Source organism: Protopterus annectens, chromosome 3.part1 (genome assembly GCF_019279795.1).
Source record: "Protopterus annectens isolate FY-2018-M chromosome 3.part1, PAN1.0, whole genome shotgun sequence".
Lineage (NCBI taxonomy): Eukaryota > Metazoa > Chordata > Ceratodontiformes > Protopteridae > Protopterus > Protopterus annectens.
The window spans coordinates 387486080-387510394 of record NC_056732.1 but is presented as its reverse complement, the minus strand read 5'-3'; the positions used below and the strand labels follow the sequence as shown (position 1 = coordinate 387510394).

The following is a 24315-nucleotide window of genomic DNA, read 5'->3' as shown; positions in this document are numbered from 1 at the left end:
CAAAGTTACCATCCATGCATTTTTGGTCAGCATTGGAAGTAGCTGCTGTAGAGTAAGCATCTTGAATTTTGGTATCTCTAGAAAAGTGTTCAAGACTGACAGATCCAGAATGGGTCTCCATGAATTTTGCTTCCTGGGGTCTAGAAAGAGCCTTGAGTAAAAACCTTGTCCCATCTCTGAAAGTGGAACTAGTTCTATGGCTTTCATAGCCAAAAGAGCTTCCACCTGGTTTAAGGCCTCTGTCCATTGATGTTTTGGAAGATCTGGCCATCCGCTTGGCCTTGGTAGGGTATGAAAATGGAATTTGTAACCTCTTGAAACCAAATCCAGAACCCACTTGTCTTGGGTTATATGAGTCCAATTTAGGTGAAAAAGAGAAAGTTTTCCTCCAAGAGGGGCTTCCGGGCAAGAAGTTCCTGCAGCCCAACAGAGGGAGTCATTGAGTCTGTTTCCTATGAGCTTGCGACCTGTCCTCTCCTCCCCTAGGGGTGGAAGCAGTCCACTGTCTTGGTCTATAAGAGGCTTGTGTTTGAGGCCTTCCTCGGGAGCGTCTGTATCTACCCCTCTGAGGCCTGTCTGAATTGGGAAAGGACCAATTTTTTGTAGGCCAATTCCTGCTAAATCTGGGTGGCTGTACTTGTAAGAAATCTTTAACTGTTTGCATGGATTTTGCCTTGTCCTCCATCTTTTTAATCACCTCTTCAGCTTTAGATCCAAACAAAACATTATGCTGAACAGGAGCATCTAATAATTTAGCTTTTACTTGATCTGGCAAATTTTGTTCCTTTAACCATGCATGCCTTCTAATTACTGTGCCAGAGGCAGCAGCCCTACAAGAAGCCTCCAAGGCATCAAATCCACAGTGTAAACCATGCTTCCCAACTTGTTCAGTGGCATGCATTAAGTCATGTAATTCCTTATCATCTGCACAGGCGGAAATGGAAGTTAGCTTTTGTTTTAAAACAGACAGGAGAAATTGCTGGTATTTCAGCATATGAAAATGACAGTTTAAAGCCCTAATAGATAAAGTAGCAGAAGTGTACACTTTTTTGCCCCATCTTTCTAAAGATCTGGAATCCTTCTGAGTGGGAATGGGGTTTTTAGCAGAAGCAGCCTTAACTCCCTTAGGACCCTGAGAAATGGTTTCAGGGTCAGCAGTAGGATTCTTGTATAAAAAATGGTGGGAATCAGGAACCCTGTAATATCTGTCAGGCTTAACAGGAGCTGGAGGAAGAGAGTCAGGGGTTAAGTTAGCCTCCGAAAAAGCATCATCCACAATATCCAAAATTGGAGGAATAGCCAGGGGTCTATGTTGGGGAAGAAGAAGGAAATCCCTTAGTCTTTTCTTAGATTCCGAGTACTCCTGTCCTTCCCAGTGGAAATGTTCCCTCATTTCATGCAAAGTTTCCCCAAAAGAGAAATCCTCAGGGGGAGAAGCTGAAGGAATGGATTCCTCAGCATCAGAATCCTCATAACGAGGGAAAGAATATTCCTGGTCAGAAGAAGAAACTGAAGAAACAGAAGCCTGATCAGAGGAGTCATAATAAACTTCCTGCCTTGGCCTTTTATCTGGAGGGGGATGTGAACCCCTAATCATAGTAAGTAAGTCCTCCGCCATCTTAAGTAACTGTTTCTGCGACTTGGGAGCCGGATCAGAAGAGGCCTGTGCTGCAGTCTTTGATTTGGAAGGAGTCTTTGCCTTTGTCTTTGGCTTTGCCTTTATTAGAAGCTGAGTAGGCCTGAAAACCCCTTTGGAAGCCGGTACCTGCACAGTGGCTCTGGACCCATCCGAAGGAGCATTGTCCGAAGGTCCTGCAACAGAAATATTCAAAGGCCTAGTTGGCTCCTCGTGGGAGTCCGTTTCGGCCATCGGTTCCGAAATGGCCGACGACAGGGGCTGCAAAAGCGCCTCACTGACGACGGCTGAACCTGAAGCTGGCTCTGCTTGTACGATATTATCAGATTTGGACCTCGGAGGCCTGTCTTTGTCCTTGCGTCGTTTGTAAACTCCGGTAGCTGGAACCATATCCGACGACATTTTGTAATTAAAACGCCTACCGAAGTAATGAAATGCAAAATTGTACCTTCGTTTAATTGTACGTTGATTGAATCTAGCACAAAACCGACAACTAGCTACGTTGTGGTCAGGGCCTAAGCAAGGAATACAGTAAGAATTAAAATCCTTATGAGGTATTTGCTTCCCACATGAAATACAATTATTAACTTTTTCTGACATTGGACTGGAGCAAGAAAAAAGTTTCCCCAACGGGGTACTTAGCTTTGAGTAGGAGAAGAAAGTCTTCGGACTGATGTTTGTTCAGAAAAGATTGTCAGGAGTCGGCCGCCCGGCACTTGCGAACTGCTATCACCGCACGGCAAGAAAGACTGGAGAACATGGCGTCGGCTGTCAGCTTTGTACTCCTGGCGCTCTGACGTCAGGGAGCATGGCTGAACAGCCGACGCTGGACCCAGACTTTGGGATTCTGGCCAACCGAGGACTGCCTGCTGGCAGGGGAGAACCCTACAGTCATGACTGGAACAGTGAAACACGATGAACATCATCCCTAACACCTCAATCCTGGGTGGCTCATTGAAACAGACTCTTCAGAACCGGGAGACCACATCTACTTTGTAATGAGAAATAAATGTATGAGGATCTGCCCAAGTAGCTGCTGCACAAATTGAATCTATGGGCAGTCTAGATTGAAAAGCTGCCGAGATAGCTATTGACCTGGTTGAATGACCTTTGGGTCTTGCTAGAAGATCTTTTTGTCGCAAATGGTAAGAATAGGCAATGGTGTCTGATAACCATTTTGACAAGGTTACTTTAGAAACTGGAAGGCCTTGTTTGTTGTTAGCAAATGAAAGGAACAACTGATCTGATTTTCTCAATTCTTTAGTTCTATGGAGATAGAAGTTAGTTACTATGCACGTCCAGTTGGTGTAATCTGTATTCTGCCTTGTTGGAATGATTAGGGAAAAAGACAGGAAGTTTAATGGATTGATTCAAATTGTGTTCTGAACAAACTTTAGGTATAAAAAATGCATTGGTTTTCAAAGAAACTCTGTCTTTGTGAAAAAACAGGTATAGAGGGAAAAACAAAGGGCATGAAGTTCTGAAGCATGTCTGGCAGAAGTAATAGCAACTAGAAAGAGAGTTTTCCAAGAGAGAAATTTCAAAGAACCTGATGCTGCTGGTTCAAAGGGTGGCAGTATCAAGGAGGCCAGAACCAAATTGAGATGCCATGGTGGAAGGGGGTCTTTCACTGGGGGTCTAAGTAGAAATGTACCTCTCATGAAGGCCTTACAGAGTTTGAGAGACATTAAGCTTGAGTTAAAAACTCCGATGTGAAAATTTGAAATGGCAGATATGTTGTACTCTAATGGTAGCAGCAGCTGCACCAGATCGAAAGAGTTCTGCTAAGAAATCCAAAATTTTGTGTACATGAGCTGTAAGGGGATCTAAATTCCTGGATTCTGCCCAGTAAGAAAATCTTTTCCATTTGCTAGCATAAACTTTCCTTGTAGTTGTCTTATGGGAGGAAACAATAATATGAGGCACTGCTGGGGAAATATTGGGGAGCCTGGCTAAGAGTGGACGTGGAGTAACCAAGCTGTGAGCTTGAGATATTGGAGGGATTGGTGTAACTCGCCTGACTGATGAATCAAGAGATCCGGCACTGGGTCCAGAACCCAAGGCTGGGCTAGAAGGTGGGGGTGAAGGAACGGAAACCAAATCTGTCGTGGCCAATAGGGGGCAATGAGGATCATCTTGCAACCCAACAATTTTGCTTTCTGAATGACTTTTGGAATTAGAGAAAAGGGGGGAAATGTATAAAGGAGTCCCTGAGCCTAATCATGGACTACAGCATCCCTGGGTGTCTGACCTGGAGGAGGAACAAGGGAGAAGTAGCTACTGCATTTGTTGTTGAGGGGAGAGGCAAAGAGATTGCAGCAAGGCTGGCCCCATTTGTGGAAAATAAGATCCACAATTTCCTGTTTCAGAGACAACTCGTGCGGCATGAGGATAGCCCTGCTGAGCCTGTCCGCTATTACTTTGGATTTCCCAGGGATATGTGTTGCTGATGTCACAGTCTGAGGGCTTCTCAGCACAAGGGGTAAGACCTGGTTCCGCCCTGTTTGCTGATGTACCAAACCACTGACATGTTGTCCGTCTGTATTGCAATAGTCCCGGCAGGGAGAGAATCTTGAAGAGCTTGCAATGCTAGGAGCACCGCTCTCATCTTCAGGGTGCTGATGTGCAAATGGTACTCGTGAGGTTGCCACGTGCCTTGGACTGTCTTCCCTAGATAATGCCCCCCCCCACCCTATCAGGGAAGCATCCGTGGTCACTGTGGCAATCGGATGGGATTCCATTAAAAGTCTGCCCTGAGTCACTAGTGGGGAGACTATCCACCAGGAAAGGTGTCTTTTGCAAGATTCCGTAATTAGCATCATGTGAGACATGGGTAATTCCTGGAAGGACCATTGTGTGAAAAGAAGCCATTGAAGGATTCTCATGTGAAAGCATGTTAAGGGAACTAAAAGAATGGCTGCTGCCATGGACCCTAGAGCTTGAAGAACATATTTGACTTGAATTCTTTTGCTCCTCAGGAGAAGTGACACTTGTTGTTGGATAATGGAAACTCTTTCCTGAAGCAATTTTACAATCATTTTTCTTGTGTCTAGCTCTGCTTATATGTAAGTAATAGATTGAGAGGGCAACAAGGCAGATTTTTCGAAGTTTATTGTGATGCTTAGTTGGGCACAGGATGTTATGGTGTAATCTCATGCCTCTATAAGTTGCTGCCTGGTGGTGGCAGCGAGGAGCCAGTTGTCTAGATAAGGAAACACCTGGAATCCTAGACGTCTCAGGTGAGCCATAACTACTGCCATGCATTTGGCGAACACCCTGGGGGCTGTGGTGAGACCAAACGGCAGAGCTCTGAATTGGTAATGACTGGCCCTTAGCCAGAAGTGTAGAAATCTCCTGGACCGCCTGTCCATTTTTATATGATAGTAAGCGTCCTGAAGATCTATGGAGCACATCCAATTGTCCTGACCCAGAAAGGGGAGAATGGACTGCAGTGCTACCATCCAGAACTTTTCTTTTTGAATAGATTTGTTTAATCTGCTGAGATCCAGAATTAGTCTCCAGTCCCCTGTCTTTTTGGGCACTAAAAAGAATCTTGAGTAAGTTCTGGATCCTACTTGGTCTGCGGGGACTTCCTGGATGGCTCTTTTTTCTAGCAGTCTTGAAACTTCTGTGACTGCCTGATCCCTTAGATTGGGTGGAACATCTGGGATGGATTTTTTGAAACAAGAGGGGAGTTGATGGAAGGGAATTTTGTAACCTCCAGATATAATGGATAGTACTCATTTGTCTTTTGCAATATTTTGCCAGGTAATTGGGTACAATGAAAGCCTTTCCCCGACTGCATCCAGAGGTGAGCAGTCAGGCATCCCTTCAGGGATGTTGATAGGGTTTGGAAGAGAACGTATCTTTGTCACACTGATTTTGTGGATCCCCTCTGCCGTGAGGGCGGAGTCTGCCATTGTTATTTCCTCCTCTGCCCCTGGGGGAAAATTCACCATGTGCATCAGGCAAGGATCCCTGGGATTTTCGAAACCACATCTTTCCACCCTTCTGACCCTTTAGGTATGGTCTGGTAGGAGTGGAAAAACAGACTCCGACATCAGAGAGTGTCTTGCCTTCCTGCTGACACCTGGTAAGTGTGTCTTTCACCTGAGGCTCAAAGAGAGAGGAGCCATTAAAGGGTGTACTGCTGAAGGACGCTCTGAAAGGTTCCGCAAACTGACACAGCCGCAGCCAAGAATGTCTCTTAAGAGCCACTCCTGTTCCTGCAGCTCTACTTGCTCCATCGGCTGCATATGAAATAAGCCTCATGGAGGAGTTGACTATTGAATTAAGAGTCACCAGCTGGGTAGCTACCTTGGCTGAAGTTCCCTCAGTTGTGGGATCTTGTAGGGTATCTCCAAGCTCTTTGAGGAGATCCCTCTGAAGCCTAGTAAAGTGGGAAAGATAGTTTGGGGACCTAAAGGAGAAGGTCGCTGATGAAAACATTCGCTTCCCATATCTGTCCATTGTACAAGAGTCTTTATTTGGTGGATGGACAGATGAGGAAGTTTCAGCTAACTATCTCTTTGTGGCTGTTGCTACCACCATGGCATCAGCTGGGACACCTTTAGTCAAGAATTGTTTGTCTTGGGGAGCTGTGATAAATTTACTGGGTCTCCTCAGGACAGGTTGCATGGAATCTGGAGCTGCCCAAGCCTTTTGAGACACTACAAAAATGAGTGGATCAAAAGGCGGGGACACCCAGGAGGTGGAAGGTTGGGAACCAAATGCATCCAGTTATACAGACTCGTCCTCAAAGGGGGCCAGGAAAGTCCAGCTATGCCTCTGCCTGAGAATCTCAAGGATGTCCAAAAAGGAAGCATCTTCAGTGGGGGACCATGGGGACCCCTCCGATTCATCCAGGTCTGTATCTGAGGTGACAGACTCAGGGGAGTCTAGGTGCTTCCTCTTGCACTTTTTCAGAATGCTCTGGGGAGGCTTCAGAAGAAGAGGGTTCACCCAATGGGGTGTCCTGGGGCATAGGTTCCCTACACTTTGGGGCTGGAGGAGGAGCAGAGGTTGTCATAGACACCGAGGGGGAAGGAGCTAATGGAACTAATAATGGGGCCATCTGTGGGGACAGCACACTCTGCATGACCTCGAAGGCATTATGGTCTCGTTACAAGGAGGGCTCCAGCTCCGAAGAGACAGGAATCTCACTCTGCAGCAAGGGCGACAGATTAGAGGCCAATGTGGGAGCCAAGCTCAACTGAGCTGATGCTCCGAGAGGGAGAGTGGGGTCGGAAAAATGGTCCAATGCCACTTCCCCCCTCGGAGCCGATGAGAGAGCTTCTGCGCCCAGATACCTCGATGGGAGGAAAAACCAAGGTAGTTGGAGCCAACGTCAGAGCCGAAGAGGATGTCATTGGAGCCGAAGGAACCACTATCAGAGTGTCCATGGAATAAGCATAGTCGGAGGAGAAATCGAAGTGGATGGAGCCGAAGCCTGTTGAGGTGGGCTCGAAAGCATTTTAGCATGGGCCTATGACTTCAGCAACCTACTGACCACTCTCTCCACATCCTAATCTGATAACCTCGAGGATCGAGAGGAGTGGGAAGATGAGCGATGACTGGTCTTGCTTTGAAGTAAAGGTGATTGTGGTACCGAGCAAATCGGCTCCAATGAAGGAGACCTAGCTCTTTTGTGGCTCCGAGATGGCTCAGAAGTAACAGTTGGAGCCGACAGAGGAGTACTCTTGTCAGTGCCAGAGGGCACCGACACACTTGGGTTTGTCAAGCTGACCGGTAGGTTCCAAACATGGAGCTGACGGCTTGACTAGTTTCAAAGGTTTCACTAGCTTAGCAGGAGAATCCTGTTTTAATAATCCACGGAGGATAAGCTTGTTTTTCTACTCCTGCAGGACCCTTGGTCTAAAGGCATGGCAAATAGAACAAGAGTCCTGCAGGTGCAGAGCCCCCAAGCAGTAAACACAACTAGTGTGCCCATCTGTCAGAGACATCTTCTGACAGCATGAGTCACACTTTTTGAACCCTGAGGTTTTAACTTCCTTGGACATACTAAGAAAAAAAGAAGGAAGTACCACACAAACAGACACACTGAGAGCCTCTAACTTAAACGGCTGTCCTTAAAGGGGGGGAGAACTCTCTAACTTAAACGAGTTCAGAAAAACAAACAGAAGGCCTAGCGACTAAGGAGCGATGGTCAACACAGCACAAAAAAAAAAAAAAAAAAAAAACACAGCAAAGGACGAGATAAGGGGTTTAGGACTAAATAAATTTACAACTACTATAAAACAAAAACAGTGAAGACAATACTACTTTTCAAGTAAATTACAGAATTTTAAACAGAGAAAAAGTTATACTAAGCCTGAGCCAGTATTGACGCAACCTCACAGCTGAAGTGGCAAATGAGATCTGGGTGGCTGATGCTGGGCATTCTGGGATAAGGGGTAGCCTCGAGCCAGTAAAGAGCTCTTGAGCTATAGAAGTGGCCAAGTCGGAGCTGAGGATCGGCTCCAAACCCATCCAGCAAGAACAAAGGCAAGATTGGACAACTTAACATCATAAGGTTTGACCATCAAGGCAGATCCATCTCCCATGGGTTGAATTTAAATTGCTCACACTTACAGAGCTAATCACATTGTTTATTGTTTCATGCCTGTAGCTGTCTTATTCTATTCAAGCCAACAGGGCTTGAAAGGCATACCACGCAAAGCACTGTTTACCACTGCAGCTTAGCTGATGTACTGAATTTCCAATATTTGTTGCCTTGTTTAAGCAGTTTAAACATGTTACTTTAGCTAGAGAAATAAAAAAGCATGTTCTCTCAGTGAAATTTTGTTTGAGTTCCAGATGCTCATTCTCCAGCCTATCAATATTAAGGAGTGATATCTCATTAACTGACTGCTGACAGATGATAATGAGCTAACCTAGCTACATTCTGTGGATATGAATATGTATACTGATCTCTGCTATTAAGCCAGGATCAGTCTGAAGTTGTTTTACACTGTAGTTTTAATGAGGGAAAACATGTGAACACACTGACAGCTTTACTGTAAAGCAGATGATGTGCACACACTGACTATTCTAATATAGTGTAGAACATGTGCACACACTGACTGTTCTACTATACTGTTGAACATGTGCACACACTGACTGTTCTACTCTACAGTGCAGAGGGAGAACATCTGTACACACTGACTGTTCTACACTACAGTGCCAAGGTAGAGCATGTGCACACACTGATTGTTCTACACTATACTGCAGAGGGAGAACATGTGCACACACTGACTTTTCTACACTACAGTGCAGAAGGATAACGTGCACATACTGACTGCCCTGCACTACAGTGTTGAGGGATAACATGTGCACACACTAAATGTTCTACACTACAGTGCAGAAGGATAACATGGACACACTGACTGTTCTACACTACAGTGCAGAGGGATAACATGTGCACACACTGATTGCTCTGCACTACAGTGCTGAGGGAGAAGATGTGCACACACGGACTATTCTAATATAGTGTAGGACATTCACACATACTGACTGTTATACTATACTGTAGAACATTTGCACACACTGACTGTTCTACACTACAGCCCTAAGAAAGAACACGTGCACACACTGGCTGTTCTACTCTACAGTGCAGAAGGAGAACATCTGCACACACTGACTGTTGTACACTACAGTGCCAAGGGACAACATGTGCACATACTGACTTTTCTACACTACATTGCAGAGGGATAATATGTGCACATGCTGACTGTTCTATACTAGAGTGCAGAGCGGGGCCTAGAAAGCTTTCTTACCATAGCTACATATCTAGCACCCCAATACTTTTTGTCAAATATATTTGCATTTGAGCAACCTGGATGAAAAAATGATCAAAATAACATGTAAACATGACATAGGTAAACAAATTATAATAATAAAAAATAATTAGTGAACAAACATATCTACATGTTACAAACCATAAATTGCATATGAGAATATATACTTGATCACTAATAACTAAATTAATGCAATAGATGACTATAACTGGGTATTTACAAGTGTACCTAAACTTGACATGAACATATACACAAAATAACTGTATTTGAATACTAAGTAGAAGAAAAAAAATGCATAAATAAATTTCAGGAGCCTATACAAAAAACTAATGAAAAAAGGTGAGACTTTCTCATAAGGTTTGCCAGTTGGAGGACTGCCTATAAAATTTTGTCATGAAAAATGTTTAGATTATCCAGCATAAGCAAGTGAGTAAATATATTTTAATAATGAGAATATAAAAATTAAGATTTTAAGTTATATTTCTCAAATGAATGGCAATAGTAATCAAGAAAATTCCAATTCAAATCCAACAGGATTAAATTAAATTTCTTGAACTCAGAATAGATAGTTCCCAAACTTTGTATATATATAAGGACAGATGCAGAAAATATGTAGAATATCTGTATCAATCATATTGCAAAACTTATAGTTAGCTGAAAAATCTGGAAAGTAGGATGCATATGCCTTTCTGGTGTTACGCAGTATGGAAGATCATATATTGTGTACAAAACCGTTTCTTAAGAGCAATATGACAGATGGATAAAAAACTTAAATCTCAGCAGTTTGTGCCATTTTGACAAACATTGTTATATGCTGTCCATAAGGAACAATAGTACATTATGTGTTAATTTTTAAGCAAACTGACAAAGCATATACCTCAGATAGTTGAGCTTTAAGAACCTGGAAGCAGATGACATTTCTAAATGATAGCGTTTGACATAATAAATTTGGATTTTAACACCCTCCAGATGATGTTGCCTATAGCTATATAACCAAGAAACAAATTATAAGATTCAATGGTTTGAATATTAGGATGGAAGAAAGTATAGCTCAAGAAATTCTCAAGACATGGAACAGAATGAAGGCTAACAGATTTACCACTTACAGGGACGTCTGGGTTGTTAATTCTACTTCTGGTGCTCTAGCTTTATTGGTTAGCTTCAGTTTAGTTAATTACATCTTAACATAATATTCACTTCCTACAATGTAATGCCTCAATCCTGCAAAAATATATTTGTGCTACCTGGTTCTGAGGCAAGATTATATGTGTATTTCACCTGTACTTTGGAACATACTCTCTGTAACAATCAATACATTTGCAGTGTGTCAATGGTCACTATAATATTTCTTTGGAATTCACTCACACACTACATTCTGTGCTTTTAATCCAATCAGAGATGGTTATTTACAACTTAAAAATATAAACAATATTTTCAACAATATTCCATTAAGCCACCGTTTCTGGTTGTAAGAAACAGGTGGAGCCAGTATCAAGCCAAAGTTTTGTTGGTTTACATCTAGACCATACAGACTTGTCTGCTACATCTCTGCTGTTCAGCCTGTAACTGATATAAGAAATACTTATCGGTTCTGAACACTGATGAAACTATAAGGATCTGCTGCACATGAGAGTGTAACACACAAGTGACTGTCAGAAGTGATCAAAGCTTTCAAAATGAAATACATAGAAAGAAATGGGAATTGTCGGAACAATACATGCAGAGGAGGAATGAGGTTTTAAAAAGAAGGCAGGATTTGAATGAGCTATGTAATGCTTGACTGAGAGTGACTGTATAGATTATAAGTGACGTATAATGTTTGCAACTACAATTACGTCAGTATTGTATGTGGTGTATAATGTCTGCAACAAAAATGATGTCAATATGGTTTATTTTCATTTATATAAATGTATGATTGCCTATGTCATATGTGCTAATTTAAGATGTTTCTTGTTTCACTATTCAAGTGCTTCTGTAGGAGGGCTCAACCCTTATGCACTAATTACACTAATTACAAGATTTCTGTATCAGGAAAAAGTGAATTTTCTGAGATAATACAATCTGTTTTTAAACACGGATCAAATAAATCCTGCATTTGTGATCAGCACATCTCAGTACTGATCACAAATGAGTCACAATTAAGCCTGGCAGCCATTTAAAAGAACCCTGATCCTATAAATACTAATCCATCTGACTCTTCGGTTCCTGTACCAGACATGCAACCAAAGACTTATGAAAAATTCCCTTAAAACCTCTTTGAATATTAGCAATATTAATAACAAGTGGGACCTTGCTAAATCCTGGATTAATCATGAAAACCTGATACAGCAGGCTCCACTGAAATCAGGTTGAAAGACAACACATCTTTTTCTGTATTTTTTTTACCTTCATGCCCGACAACCATTGAGACTCCCCTGATGTATCCTGAGACCATTCATTCCCTTATACCATGACAACCAGCTGAAGAAGTCATTATCCAGGTAGCCATGGAGGGGTTTTCTGTCCCTGCTAGAATCCCGGTAATGAAGATGTGTCTATTAGGGGAACTGACCCCACCACTGATGGCTGAAATTACCACCTTTGTTACAACAGGGCATCCTATATGTTCTACTTGAATGTGCATGCCTCTTCCCAGATACCAAGAGGACTACCATTACAATATTTGCTATGCCCTTGGTCTGGTCATTTTGGCACTGTGCAAGCCCCAGTTATGCCCAAAGCTAGAAATAAAACCAACCAACCTGAAAGCATAAACTAAGGATTGCTAAAATCAATACAAACTGACTGACAGGACTCAGCTTGGGAGTGAATGACATGATTGTAAAGAGGAGGCTGGACATCCTCTGTATCCATGAGACAAGATAGAATGGCTGTACAGCAAAGCCACTTGACTTGGTATCCAGAGTCTACAACTCGGGAGGAGGACAGTCTAGAAATGGTGTGGAAATTGTGGTGAGGGAAAGGATTTAGAAGGCAGTAAGAGATGTCATCAGAATTAGTGGCAGACCCATGGCAATCACACTCCAGTTTAAGGATAGGGCAACATTTGTAATCTCAGTCTATGCTCCTCAGCAGGGTTGTGACAGTAAGGAAAACAGTGCATTCAGGCAACAGCTGCAGGGCCTACCAGGTAAAGCAGAAAAACATGACTTGGTGTTGATAATGGGGGATGTGAATGCACATATCAAGACAAACAAAGCAGAATATGAGGACTGATGGATCCACATGGGTGGAACAACAGGAATAAAGGAGGACAAGCCATTCCAGACTTCTGTCTGACAAATGTTTGATGGTGATCAGCACATGGCTCAGCAACAGAGATGGTCACAAGATCAAATACAAAAGTGGTCAACATGTAACTCAGGTAGGCTTTCTCCTAGTAAAGACAGGGCACTGGAGTAGAAACAGTTGGCCCACAGCATAAACTACTTGTTGCCACAATCAGCTGCAAGCAGTGGTCAGAGAAGGCACTAAAGTTAACAGATACTAGGTTGAAGACCTGGTAGTTGAGTGGAGAGAAAGCACAAGAGTCATGTGGAGTTGAAGAAGAATGGCAGCACCTCAAAACAGCATGTATGAGGGCTCTACAACAGATATCCATCCAAGCGAGGTACAGGAAATAAGATACACAAGAAAAGTTGGTGGTGGAATACAGAAGTTCAGGAAGCCATCAAAAGAAAGACTGAGTGCAGGAAAAAGTGTGAGAAAGAAAAACTGGACCAGGCAAAAAATGGAATACTGGTTGATGATCAAACAGGTTAAGAGAACAGTTGCAATAGCAAAGAACAAGGTATCAGAGACTACCTATCTTTGGAAAGTGACTCAGCAGATGGCACAAATAAATACTATCATGTTACAAGTAAAAGACAGAAATAAAGAAAATAAGTCATCAGACACTATTCATAAGGGATGCCAGCAACAACCTACTCACCACAGCATACAGGACATCAAAGCAGATGGAAGGAGTACTTCCAGCAGCTTCTAAATGAAGAAAATTCCACAGAAGCTGTACTGACCTAGACACAGCCTATGATGAAAGAGGAGGAGAAGCCCACACCAGAAGAAGTATGACCAGCACTAAGGAAAATGAAGTCATTGAAAGCAGCAGGCTCAGATGAAGTCAGGGCAGATGTGATCAAGATGTTGGGTGAGTTAGTGCAGAAATGGCCCCAGAAGCTACTCACAGCCGTATAGAGAAAAAGACATATCCCAGATAACTGGGAATAATCATTCTAGTGTTACTGTACAAGATCAAAGGGGACATTCATAACTGTGGCCAGTACAGAAGTATCAAACTTCTATCTCACTGCATGAAGGTTATGGAGATGGTGCTTGACACATGAATATACAGAGTAATAGAAAATAAGATGGGAGATGAGCACTTCAGATTTAAGATGCAGCTTAAACTACCCGATGTTTGCCTTGAGACAGAAAAATGAGTAGAAGCTAGAGATGAGTAAAGAGTCCAAAATGGGCATTCCTAGATTTGGAGAAAGCATAAGACAAGATCCAAAGAAAGCTGATTTGGGTAGTCCTGCAATGGACTGAAGCCCTGGAAACAATGGTAGAATTAGTGCAGGGTATGTACAAGGATGCAATGATACAAGTATGAACAGTGTTCAGAGTCACATACGGGTTCCCAGTGGGAGTAGGGTGCATCAGGGTTCAGCTCTAAGCCCATGTTGTTCATACTGAGGTGGACTAAATTAGCAAATTGGTTGCAGGAGAAAAATCAATCATGCTGCTTTATGCAGAAGATAGTGGCATTACAAGCAGACTCTGAATAAGAACTTCAACAAATGATATGTGAATGGAAAGCAAAACTGAAGGCATGTGGGATGAAACTGAGTACAGATGAGACAGTTGTGATGGCAGCAATTAGGGGAAATCGGAAGTTGTTGAAAACTGAGATAGAAGGGAAAATATTGGAAAAGATTAACAGCTTCAAGTATCTGGGGGGGATGGTTGAAGAGAAGGGAAATTTGAATAAGGACGTCAATGCTTGAATTAGGGGATCTGCAGCCAACTTGCACAGAGTGTCCAGGGTTGTGTGTGACAGTGAAAAGCAAGGAAGCTGAAACACAAGGTGTGGAAAACAGTGGTGCCACCAGTACTGTATGGTACAGTAACCTGGGCAATGAAAGCAGGGCAGCTGAGGAAGTTAGAGATGATGAAAACATGTCTGAGACAGGTGGTAGGATGCACGCTGTGGGACAGACAAAGAAATGAGCATATGAGAGCAGAAGCCCAAGTAGCTTGAGTTGCAAAGAAGGGCAAAAAGAATGGATTACAATAGTTTGGTAAGATGTGTAGGAAAGAAGACGACAATCTGTTGAAGAAGATTTGGGAGAGACAGGAAAAAGACAAGAGGAAATAAGGGCATCCAGCAAAGAGATGGATAGGTTGTGTGATAGAAGACTTGCGCCAGCTAGGCATGACTGTTGAAGAAGGTAGTAGAGTGACACTGAATTGAAAGAGATAGTGACAATTAATGCGATAGCCCAACCCCATGTAGAAAGGGAGGCTGATGACAATAATGACGGTGAAAAGCCTCGGCCTGCATGGGAACAACTGTCTAACAGGAACCACCTCTCCCTCGTAAAGGATCTATGAGCCAATGTGGGCTGCTCACTCCTATCCATCTCCAGCACCTCGGCAACTAGTCAAACTCATATTATCTAGGTTGCAGTTGGAGCTTTATCTAACTATATTAAACAGCAAGAAAGAACACTTTTTTGTGTCATGACAGTCCGTGTTGCAGTGCATTTCATAGCAAGAGAGGGGATCAGCATACAAGTGGAGGAATTTTCCTCCTTAGGAAATGTTTTCATGCCATTATATTAAAGAAAAAAATAAAATAGTGAAACCTGATTCTCTTACCTGGCTGACAACTCATCTGATAACTGTAAAACATAACAGTCTTACTGTTGCATTTGCTTATATGCCCCTCCTACTTCTTTGCAAACTTAGAAACACGCTAGCAGAAAAAAATAAATAAATCACAGGGTGACGTCTACCTAAACTAAATTGCACAATTTCTTTCAAATTATCTTAAAAGCCACAAGACCTAATTTAAGAACTGGGGAAAACAGCTTGATGCAGTTATAATGAATATTCTTGATAATTTTCACACAGGAAAAAAATAAGTACCTGCAGTTTTGTAAACTAGCTCTTAAAATTTGTAAAAATCATGGAAGTTGAAGATGAAGGCATCTTGGACAAGTAGTAAAATGTCTGGCACATGGAATTAGGTGTTAGCCAAAAAGAATCCATGAAGCTGCCACTGATAGCAGAAAGACAAAAGTGCTTTTCAAAATGCATTTAGTTTGGGAAGCATCATCACAGTGAATGAAGTAATGCATCATATGAAGCTGGTGTAAAGTAAAGGAAAATTTTGCATTCAGTTCCATAAATTAGAATGTTTAAGTTCCTAATCTGGAGGTGACAGATTCTGTTGAGAGATCTGTATGTCTCGTTGTGGAGAATTTTGGGTAGAAGTTTCTTTAGTGGTGAACAGTTTCTGAAATTCTGTGAATTTTGGGTGGTGATGACATATTTGGGGACAGAAGCTTCCCTAAGTGGTGAATAGTTAAGTGGTGACATTCAAGTTAGCATGAGTGTGAAAATGATCAAAAAGCTAAAATAATGAGACAGATGAGTTGGGCATCACATTCACAAATTGTATAACTAGATTTACATCAAAAGAAAGAATACAGGAGATGGAAAGAGAAGTGAGAAATGAATGTCACTTAGTCAAAGATGGAAGTCACATTAGAAGGGAAGAATGCAGAAAGAAAAAAAAGTTTTGGCTAGTGAGACTGCTGATAGGCAGCCCTCTGGGTTCAAGATTAATAAGAAGGGATAAGCAGACAATAGCTACTCAATTCTAGAAGTCTAAACCTCAAAATGCAATCACTCGAGGCACTCCTTAAAATGGAGAACATCGACATCTGTGCAGTGACAAAGACCTGGTTCAAGGCTCCAGAGAGCACCCCTGCATTACCAGGCTATAATTCATACCACACCTTTTGGCCACCTAACCTGGGCCAAAACACTAAAGGAGGAGGCATGTCCATATTCATTAAGTATATCCACACCTCCAGGCTAGTTGCTCAACATAATGCATACAAAATTATCCAAGTGCAACTAAGACTGGGCAAGACTGCAATCCAGCTTGTGGCTTGTTACAGATCCCCCGCCATGTCCCAGGATGCCCACTCCACATTTCTTGATATACTTGATAATATTAAGGTACAGCCCAATACCCTAATAATGGGCAATTTTAACTACCCCACCATCAACTGGGAAAATTACTCATGTACTAACTCATTTCCTCAATGTTTTCTGGAATTCATAAATTCCAACGCCCTGGATCAGTTTGTCCATATCATCAGGCTCACCCACCAGGGGCAGCAATATCCTGGACCTGGTTATTACCATTATGGGTAACTGATATTCCACGCCAGAGGTCAACTCCTCACTGATCATATCTTACCACAAACTAATCACCCTAGACATCCATATTCCTCCCCCACCCCCATTAAGGAAACCACCGTAAAAAACTTCTCCAAAGCCAACTTCATGCTTCTTAAGACAGAAGTGGCAAACTTCACGACACCCATACAGATGGAAAATAGAGGTACAACTGCACTGTATAAGCACATACACAACTGCATGGATAGTGCTATGCCCAAAAGAACCAAGACACTATACTCCAAAAAAGGAAGCCAATCTGGTGATCCACTGCCATAAATAAACTCTACAACAGAAGGAAGAAGCTGTTGCAAAAAAAGAGTAAAATCCCCTGATTGCAGGAATTCCCTGGTCAGCCTCAGTAAGAAGCTGAGATCACTCATAAAATCCTCCAAAGCTAGTTACGAAAATAAAATCACCATGGATTCTAAAGACAACCACAAAGCATTCTACAGCTATGTCAAGAATCTCAATGGCATCACTTAGATCTGCTCTGAGCTACAGCACAATGGCATTAGATATACAGAATCAACTGATACTGCCAACATCCTGGCAGTTAGATTCAGTGCAAACTTTACCCCCCACCCCCCCCAAAGGGCCCTTCTCTATACCAGAAAAATGCAAAGCCCCTGTAATCACGAAAGCACAAGTAAAGACCACATTCTCCAAAGCCAAGAACACAGCATTCATGGGACCAGACAACATTCCAGGCTGCGTTCTGCACGAACTACAAAACGAACTGGCACCCTACCTAAGTACCACATTCAATCATAGCTTCACTTCAGGCTTTATGCCTTATGAATGGTGCACAGCGATGGTTATCCCACTCCACAAAGGGGGTGCCACCACGGACCCCGGAAACTACTGCCAAATTAGTCTGATGAGCCTGGTCTACAAGACCACTGAATGTATCATCTTGGTGCTTATAAACAAAGACATAGGTAACCTCCAAACTCTGGACCCCACTCAGTTTGTGTTTGTGAAAGGTAGATCATGTCTCCTAAACCTGACTGACTTCTTTGAAGCAGTCACCAGAACCGTGGACGAGGGTAAGGTGGTGCACACAGCCTATGTTGACCTCGCCAAGGCTTTTGACACCATCCCCCATGCTGGAATTATAGATAAACTCACTAAACTGGGCATAAATCCCTATGTCACAAGATGGGTGGCCAACTGGTTCACTGACAGAACCCACAGAGTTCAAGTAGCCGACTGCAAATCCGACTTCAGACCAGTGACAAGTGGAATACCATAGGGCTCAGTCCTGGGTCCTCTCCTGTTTGGCATCTACTTTTCAGAAGTCCAGGCTAACACGGCAGATCTTTGGCTAACGAAGTTCGCAGACGACTGCAAACTAGGAGCATTAATAGAATCACCTAATGATGTGGACCAGTAGTCTCTCCGTTGATAATCACATCGCCACAGTAGTCAGGAAATCCTTCTACGTGGCACACCTCATCACAAAGGGATTTCTCCTCCAGAAAAAAGGTCATTGTTCCTCTCTACTCATCTCTCATCAGACCCATTATAGAGTACAATGCCCCGTTTGGCATGTACCTCAAAGACATCTACAACAACTGGAAAGGCCTCAGAAATACCTCACTAAGAGGATTACCGGCCTCAAACAGATGCCATACGCAGACCATCTCAAAAAACTCCAGCTCTACTCTGTTGCAATATCGCCTACTCAGAGGCGACCTCTGCCTAACATACAAAACTATGTCAAACCCAGATCTGTTGGACATGCTACACAAAGAAATCCCAATCTCTCCGAGCCTCACACACCAGAGACCTAAACCTTGTCACCACAATAAACAGAACATGCTGGAGGGATAGATTCTTGTCCCAGAGACTTCCCATGCTCTGGAACAGACTATCCAGTCATGTCAAACAAAGCTCCTCATGAGCCCTCTAAGAAAAATCTTGACAATTGGATGGGAAATAGGAAATTCACCCTGGGGATCACCTCTGTGGCTCTGCTCGACAGGGGCACAAGAAAATAATTTTCTAGGGTGGTGAAAGCCAGGGAACTTTTTTTGGCTAGGCTTGTATAGGCCCAAGGGCCAACAGCATAGTGCCTACCTTTGAACCTATAAGTGACCACTGCCCATTCAATTCAAGTTACTTCTTAAGAGACCTAAAATTAAACTAATGTGCATAAATGGTAGACCCAGTTCTCTAAAGAAACTATGCTACCAGCTGAATTAGACAGTATAAGCTGAACCTCAGAAATGAACCCGAATGCAGTCTTTCTTCCTTAAAGAGAAAGATGCAAAATAAACTTTCCCATTTACTATAAGAGTAGGAGATAATGATCTCCCTAGGTTTCCTTACACTTTCAAGACAGACTCATATTATTCTATGGGTCACAAGTTTGTGTACTGAAAATTATAGTGAGGAACGTCATTTGCATACTCACCATGTACATTAATGCTTCCAGGTATGCAATAATGTTAATGGCGTTGGAGGAAACATTTTACATCAAAAATATATATAAAAAAATAATATAGTACTTAAAAAAATAAACAAGCAAGTAAAACACAACGATTTTACATAGAGCAGAGTCTCTCTCCCATACACAGTCTCTTCTGCTTTCACACACATACATATTACACAAACACACAGTCTACTCTTCTTTCATAGACACATTCACTCACACAAGATTGGTCTCACCCTCTTTCTCAGTCTCTCGCAGTCTTCATCTGCTTTCACACACACATTCAGTCTCACTCTCCCTCGATCTCTTTCACATGCACTTTCTCTGCTTACATACATACATTCACTCACACATCACTCTCACTTTCTCTCTCTCTCACACACACACACACACACACACACACACACACACACACACACACACACACACACACACAGTCTCTTTGCTTTCATGTACATATTCACACACACATGCAGACTGAAACATAAACACACACTTTGCTCGCTCGATCTCTCTCACTCTCATACATGGATACACTTTCACACACGCTTTATTTTAATTTTTTTCTTTTTTTTATTTTACACTCTCTAAGCAGCAAAAATGCGCACACACACACACACACACACACACACACCTTTTTTGTTGCCTTCCTTTTTTTATATTTTGCATTCACTGAATGGCAAAAGCACTGCTTAGTGAGCATAAAATAATGGAGGCTGTTCCATTTTTTCAGTCCAAGCTCCCCGGCAACTTGCTAAACTGACGTGAAGCAGCAGACTAATTTTTCAGCGGGCATTACTTGTACATTAATACGTTGCTGGAGAATGCTCATTCTGCAATCAGGGTACTGATGTACATTAAGCCCATTGTCTAAAATGCCTTAATGGCACTGATATCACTATGGGAATCAGGTAGTGAGGGGGAACCTGAGACTTCAAAGATTCAACAAATGGGCTATAGTGACACTTAAAATATTATGGTGATCAGAAGTGGGAGGGAAGACAAGTCAGGGGAACAGGTACGGTGCGTGTTTGTCCAAACAGAGACACACAAGACTGGAAATCAGGAAATAGCACCAAAACAAATCTTTATTAACCACTGGTAAGCGCTTTCGTCTGGTGAGTGTCACCAGACTTCTTCAGACGAAAGCGCTTACCAGTGGTTAATAAAGATTCGTTTTGGTGCTATTTCCTGATTTACAACCTTGTGTGTCTCCTTTTGGACGGTGTGTGTTTGTGCTTGAATGTGTACTTGTGTAAGTAGGAAAGTGCCTATGGGAGGGTTATACTTACTTGTACTTAAACTCCTCCTCTTCATCAGAGGCAGCTACTCCCCCATCACCATCAGAAAGAAATTTTTTTTTTGTCTGGACAAAATCAAAACCTCTGATTTGAAGGCAATGATTTTTATCCCAAATAATTCATAGTCAGCACTGGACTGTGTCAGTGTATGCTAATGTTGTTTTTTTCAAAAACAAAATTAAAATGAACTGGGAAAAGAAGAGTGAATAAAGCAATGTGAAACTATAAACAAAACACATCAGGAAACAATGAATTAAAACAATTGGAAACCTCTGACAAGGTAGCCTACTGTGGTCATTCATTTTGGCAAAACAAGCAGATCCAATTCTTACTTTGGCAGAGGCCTTCACTTTTTTTCTGTCTCCCACTTGGTCCAAATGCCTCAAGTATATAAGGCAATTGCACAGGGTGAATGATGAAAACTTAAACCAAGTAGCTAACATTCATATTCTTAGCAAGTCTAATTACGAGGAAAAATAAATGACAGTAGAATGTAAATACTACCATCCTTTCGAATGGATCTGAAGTCTGTGCAGCTTTGTCCAGCAGCTCACTATATTCCAGTTCTTCACAGAGTCGCTGTAGTGTATTGAGTGGTTCATTCAGCTGAACGGGCATGGCAACTTTAGAAAGATCTTTTCCAATATTATTCCTCAGAATATTCCAGAGGCTGATGTTACTTGTATTTGGGCTTGGAGCAGGTAAACATGCCCTCCTTCCTTCATAGACTACCATTCCATTTTCAGCACATCCTGAAATACCAATGCACAATAAAATTAAGTATTATCATTCATTGGTCATGAAAATTGAACATGTATTGCTACATGAATACATTTTTAATCAGGCACTGTGACACAAGCATCCTGAAAAAATAACATTTATGGTTGTTATATGAACAGATGTTTGATCAATGTAAAAGCAAATATCTGTTAATAAAGACTGGCCACTCATTCTGTCCATGACTTAGTTGAATTCCCACATGGTAACTCAGCACCAATCTCCACAAGAATGCTGTCTGAATATATTTTGTAATAGATAAAATTGTTTCAAAACCATATAAAAGGAGTGAATGATAACTTGCAAAAAATACAACAACTTTCTGAATGAAAAAATGAAAGAGAAAGAGAAAAATGAGATAACTTGTAATTACAAAGAAGCAATACCTTTCAGTGTGTAAAGGTTCATATTAAATGGAATGTACACTTGTAATTAGCGTGAACAAATTTTTTTTTCTTGGTGGATCCAGTGCATCAGTCCACTTAAAAGGAAAGAATCTGTTGCACTGTCTGTAATAAAGAACCATTAATCGGAACTGTAGAACAAGCATAAACCACAGCTTGGAGGGCCGCTGAGGTCATCATTCAAATACTGTAATATATTTAAGGACAGACAATGCAGTGCCAGGTAAACAGACACGTATGTGTAGTTCTTACTCTTAGTTATGTTGTAGACTAGTACTGCTCCAGGCTATAGGTAAAGCCCAAATATCTTGGTATTCTATACTGAGCATATCTTTCAGAACATTCTGGAGATTCTGACCCCCAGCTCTGCAGTATGCATATACAAAGTCCTGACTCCATCCCAGTTGACTTGTGTTTTATTAGTGGGACATGTGCTGGAAGGCCCAGACATGAGGTGGATGGGAGAGCTGATGCTGGCTTGCCATTTCTGGGGAAGGATGGTGGCTTGCTTCATTACACTGGTGACACCTGCAGGCTTGTAGGTGTATCACCTAAAGCAAGGTGTCTGGCATGCACTAGCTGCAATCCATGTGCTGCTTAGTCAGTACGCTTAGCGTGTGTGGGGACACTGACATGTACAGCACCACACATGCACTTTCTAGTACAGAAGCCGCCAGGAAGCAGTGATTAGAAACAGATACAAAAACTCCTCACTCTCTCAGAGGATGGCAGCACCACTCTCAGGATCCAACTCTTGCCTCCCATGTGGATGAATGAACTGGAAGGTTCTTGTCCCTGGGGGGAACAACCTAGGCTTGATGTTCACTGAGGAGATGGGGACACAAACAAAAAAAAAAGCAAACAAAAAAATATTTTCCTGTCTAAAAGTCCTTGCACTACTGTCAGAAGAAGCAACAGGGAAGCAGTAGTGCTCCTGAGCAGCAATGGTATTAAGTACAGAAAAAGTTTCTTAGTAGCCAAGGCCTCACCATTAGCTAAGAAGGATACAAACAGGCAGCAGTCTTCTAATCATCTATGTGAGTGTGTTATGGACTTCTATTTTTGGTAATGCTTTCCTCTGTCATTAACAGCAGAAGTGGCAGTAATGGCAGTTCTGGTTGGTGCGTTTGCTAAACCACACAGCGTGTTGAATGATATCAAGGAGCAACTAAAACAAGACACTGAGCTAGAAGCAGGCATGTGTTTCCACAAGCCTTTGTTAATCAAGCTTTCCACATCTTTAGCACTCCAGTAAATCCAATGAATAATACAAGATTGTCCTCCTCAGCCTTTCAGACAACTGTGGGGGAGTCTTCATATTTGTCATTGAACATATTATTTCTACGCAGATCCTTAGGGATTCACAAACTGAACTCCATGAACTAGAAATCACTCTGTATAGAATTAATGATTAACTAATAGCTTTTTACAGCACACCTTCTTTGTTCCCAGATGACCATCTCTCAGTGTTCCAAATGATCTCCCTAATGATCTCCCTACTAGCAAAAAAAAAAAAAAAAAAAAAAATAATTCCTAGTTTTGGATGACTTTGCCTACCCTTCAATAAAGAAATAAATCCAAAATCCAAACACACCAGTTGCGAATATCGTGGATCCACAAAAAACAAGTCAAGGTTCTCTCATGGCAAGTTTATTAAAAAGAAGGATTAAGCGATTTCATCAACATCACACGTTGACTTCATCAGAATACCTAAAGCCGGTGATCAGCCCCTATATATAAATCTAAAAATTGGAGACAAAAATTTCAGCCAATACAAAGTGTCAAATTGTTTAAAGGTACATAGTACCAATTAAAACATTTACTAATGTAATTCATTAAAAAATGAATATATGAATAATTACCTTTCTCCCCCAGCACACTTTTGATGTTCCCTCCCCTCGGATTGTCAAAAACCTGTTCCAAAATAGCAAACTTAAAAAAATGATCATTCCCTTCTTTCTCTATGTGTCTGTATAAAGCATTGTTTAAATCCTTTTTTCTAATATTGTCTTGATGGTCATATATTCTATTCTTAAAAAAATCTGTCGGTCCTTCCAATATAGTATCCTGAGCAAAGCATACACTTTGCCAAATAGACCAAATGTCTAGTGTTACAATTTCCTTTTCTAAATCTAACTTCGGTTCTATTAACATTATCCAATATAATGCTTTCCTTCTCTAAAATATAATGACAGTAGTTACAGCTTCCACATTTTTCTGTGTGGCCAATCTTCTTACTCCTTGTACCATTTCCACTGCTCATCCACGACATTCGCAACTGGTGAGTTTGGATTTTGGACTTATTTATCAGTTGTTTCCTTACACACTTTCACATTTGGTTTTACCCTTCAATAAACTGGGACACCTAAACCTCCTTAATGTAGGATATGCACAAAAATTCCTAGACTTAATAAACAAAAATTCCCTTGAGTAGCTGGCTAATAAACCTTTTAGACAGCACAATATTCTTGATCTGATTCTTACAAATAAG

General features: G+C 41.8%; 1 protein-coding gene across 5 annotated transcripts in view; it reads right to left on the bottom strand.

Moving 5' to 3' along the window:
• The window catches only part of OSBPL3 (oxysterol binding protein like 3), a 2414360-nt gene that overhangs the window by 571940 nt on the left and 1818105 nt on the right, over positions 1-24315 (bottom strand). For all 5 annotated transcript variants that reach the window (XM_044066857.1, XM_044066855.1, XM_044066859.1 and 2 more), the window contains one exon: positions 21148-21395. In XM_044066857.1, the coding sequence (XP_043922792.1) occupies positions 21148-21395 (248 nt within the window). The remainder of the gene's footprint in view (positions 1-21147; positions 21396-24315) is intronic.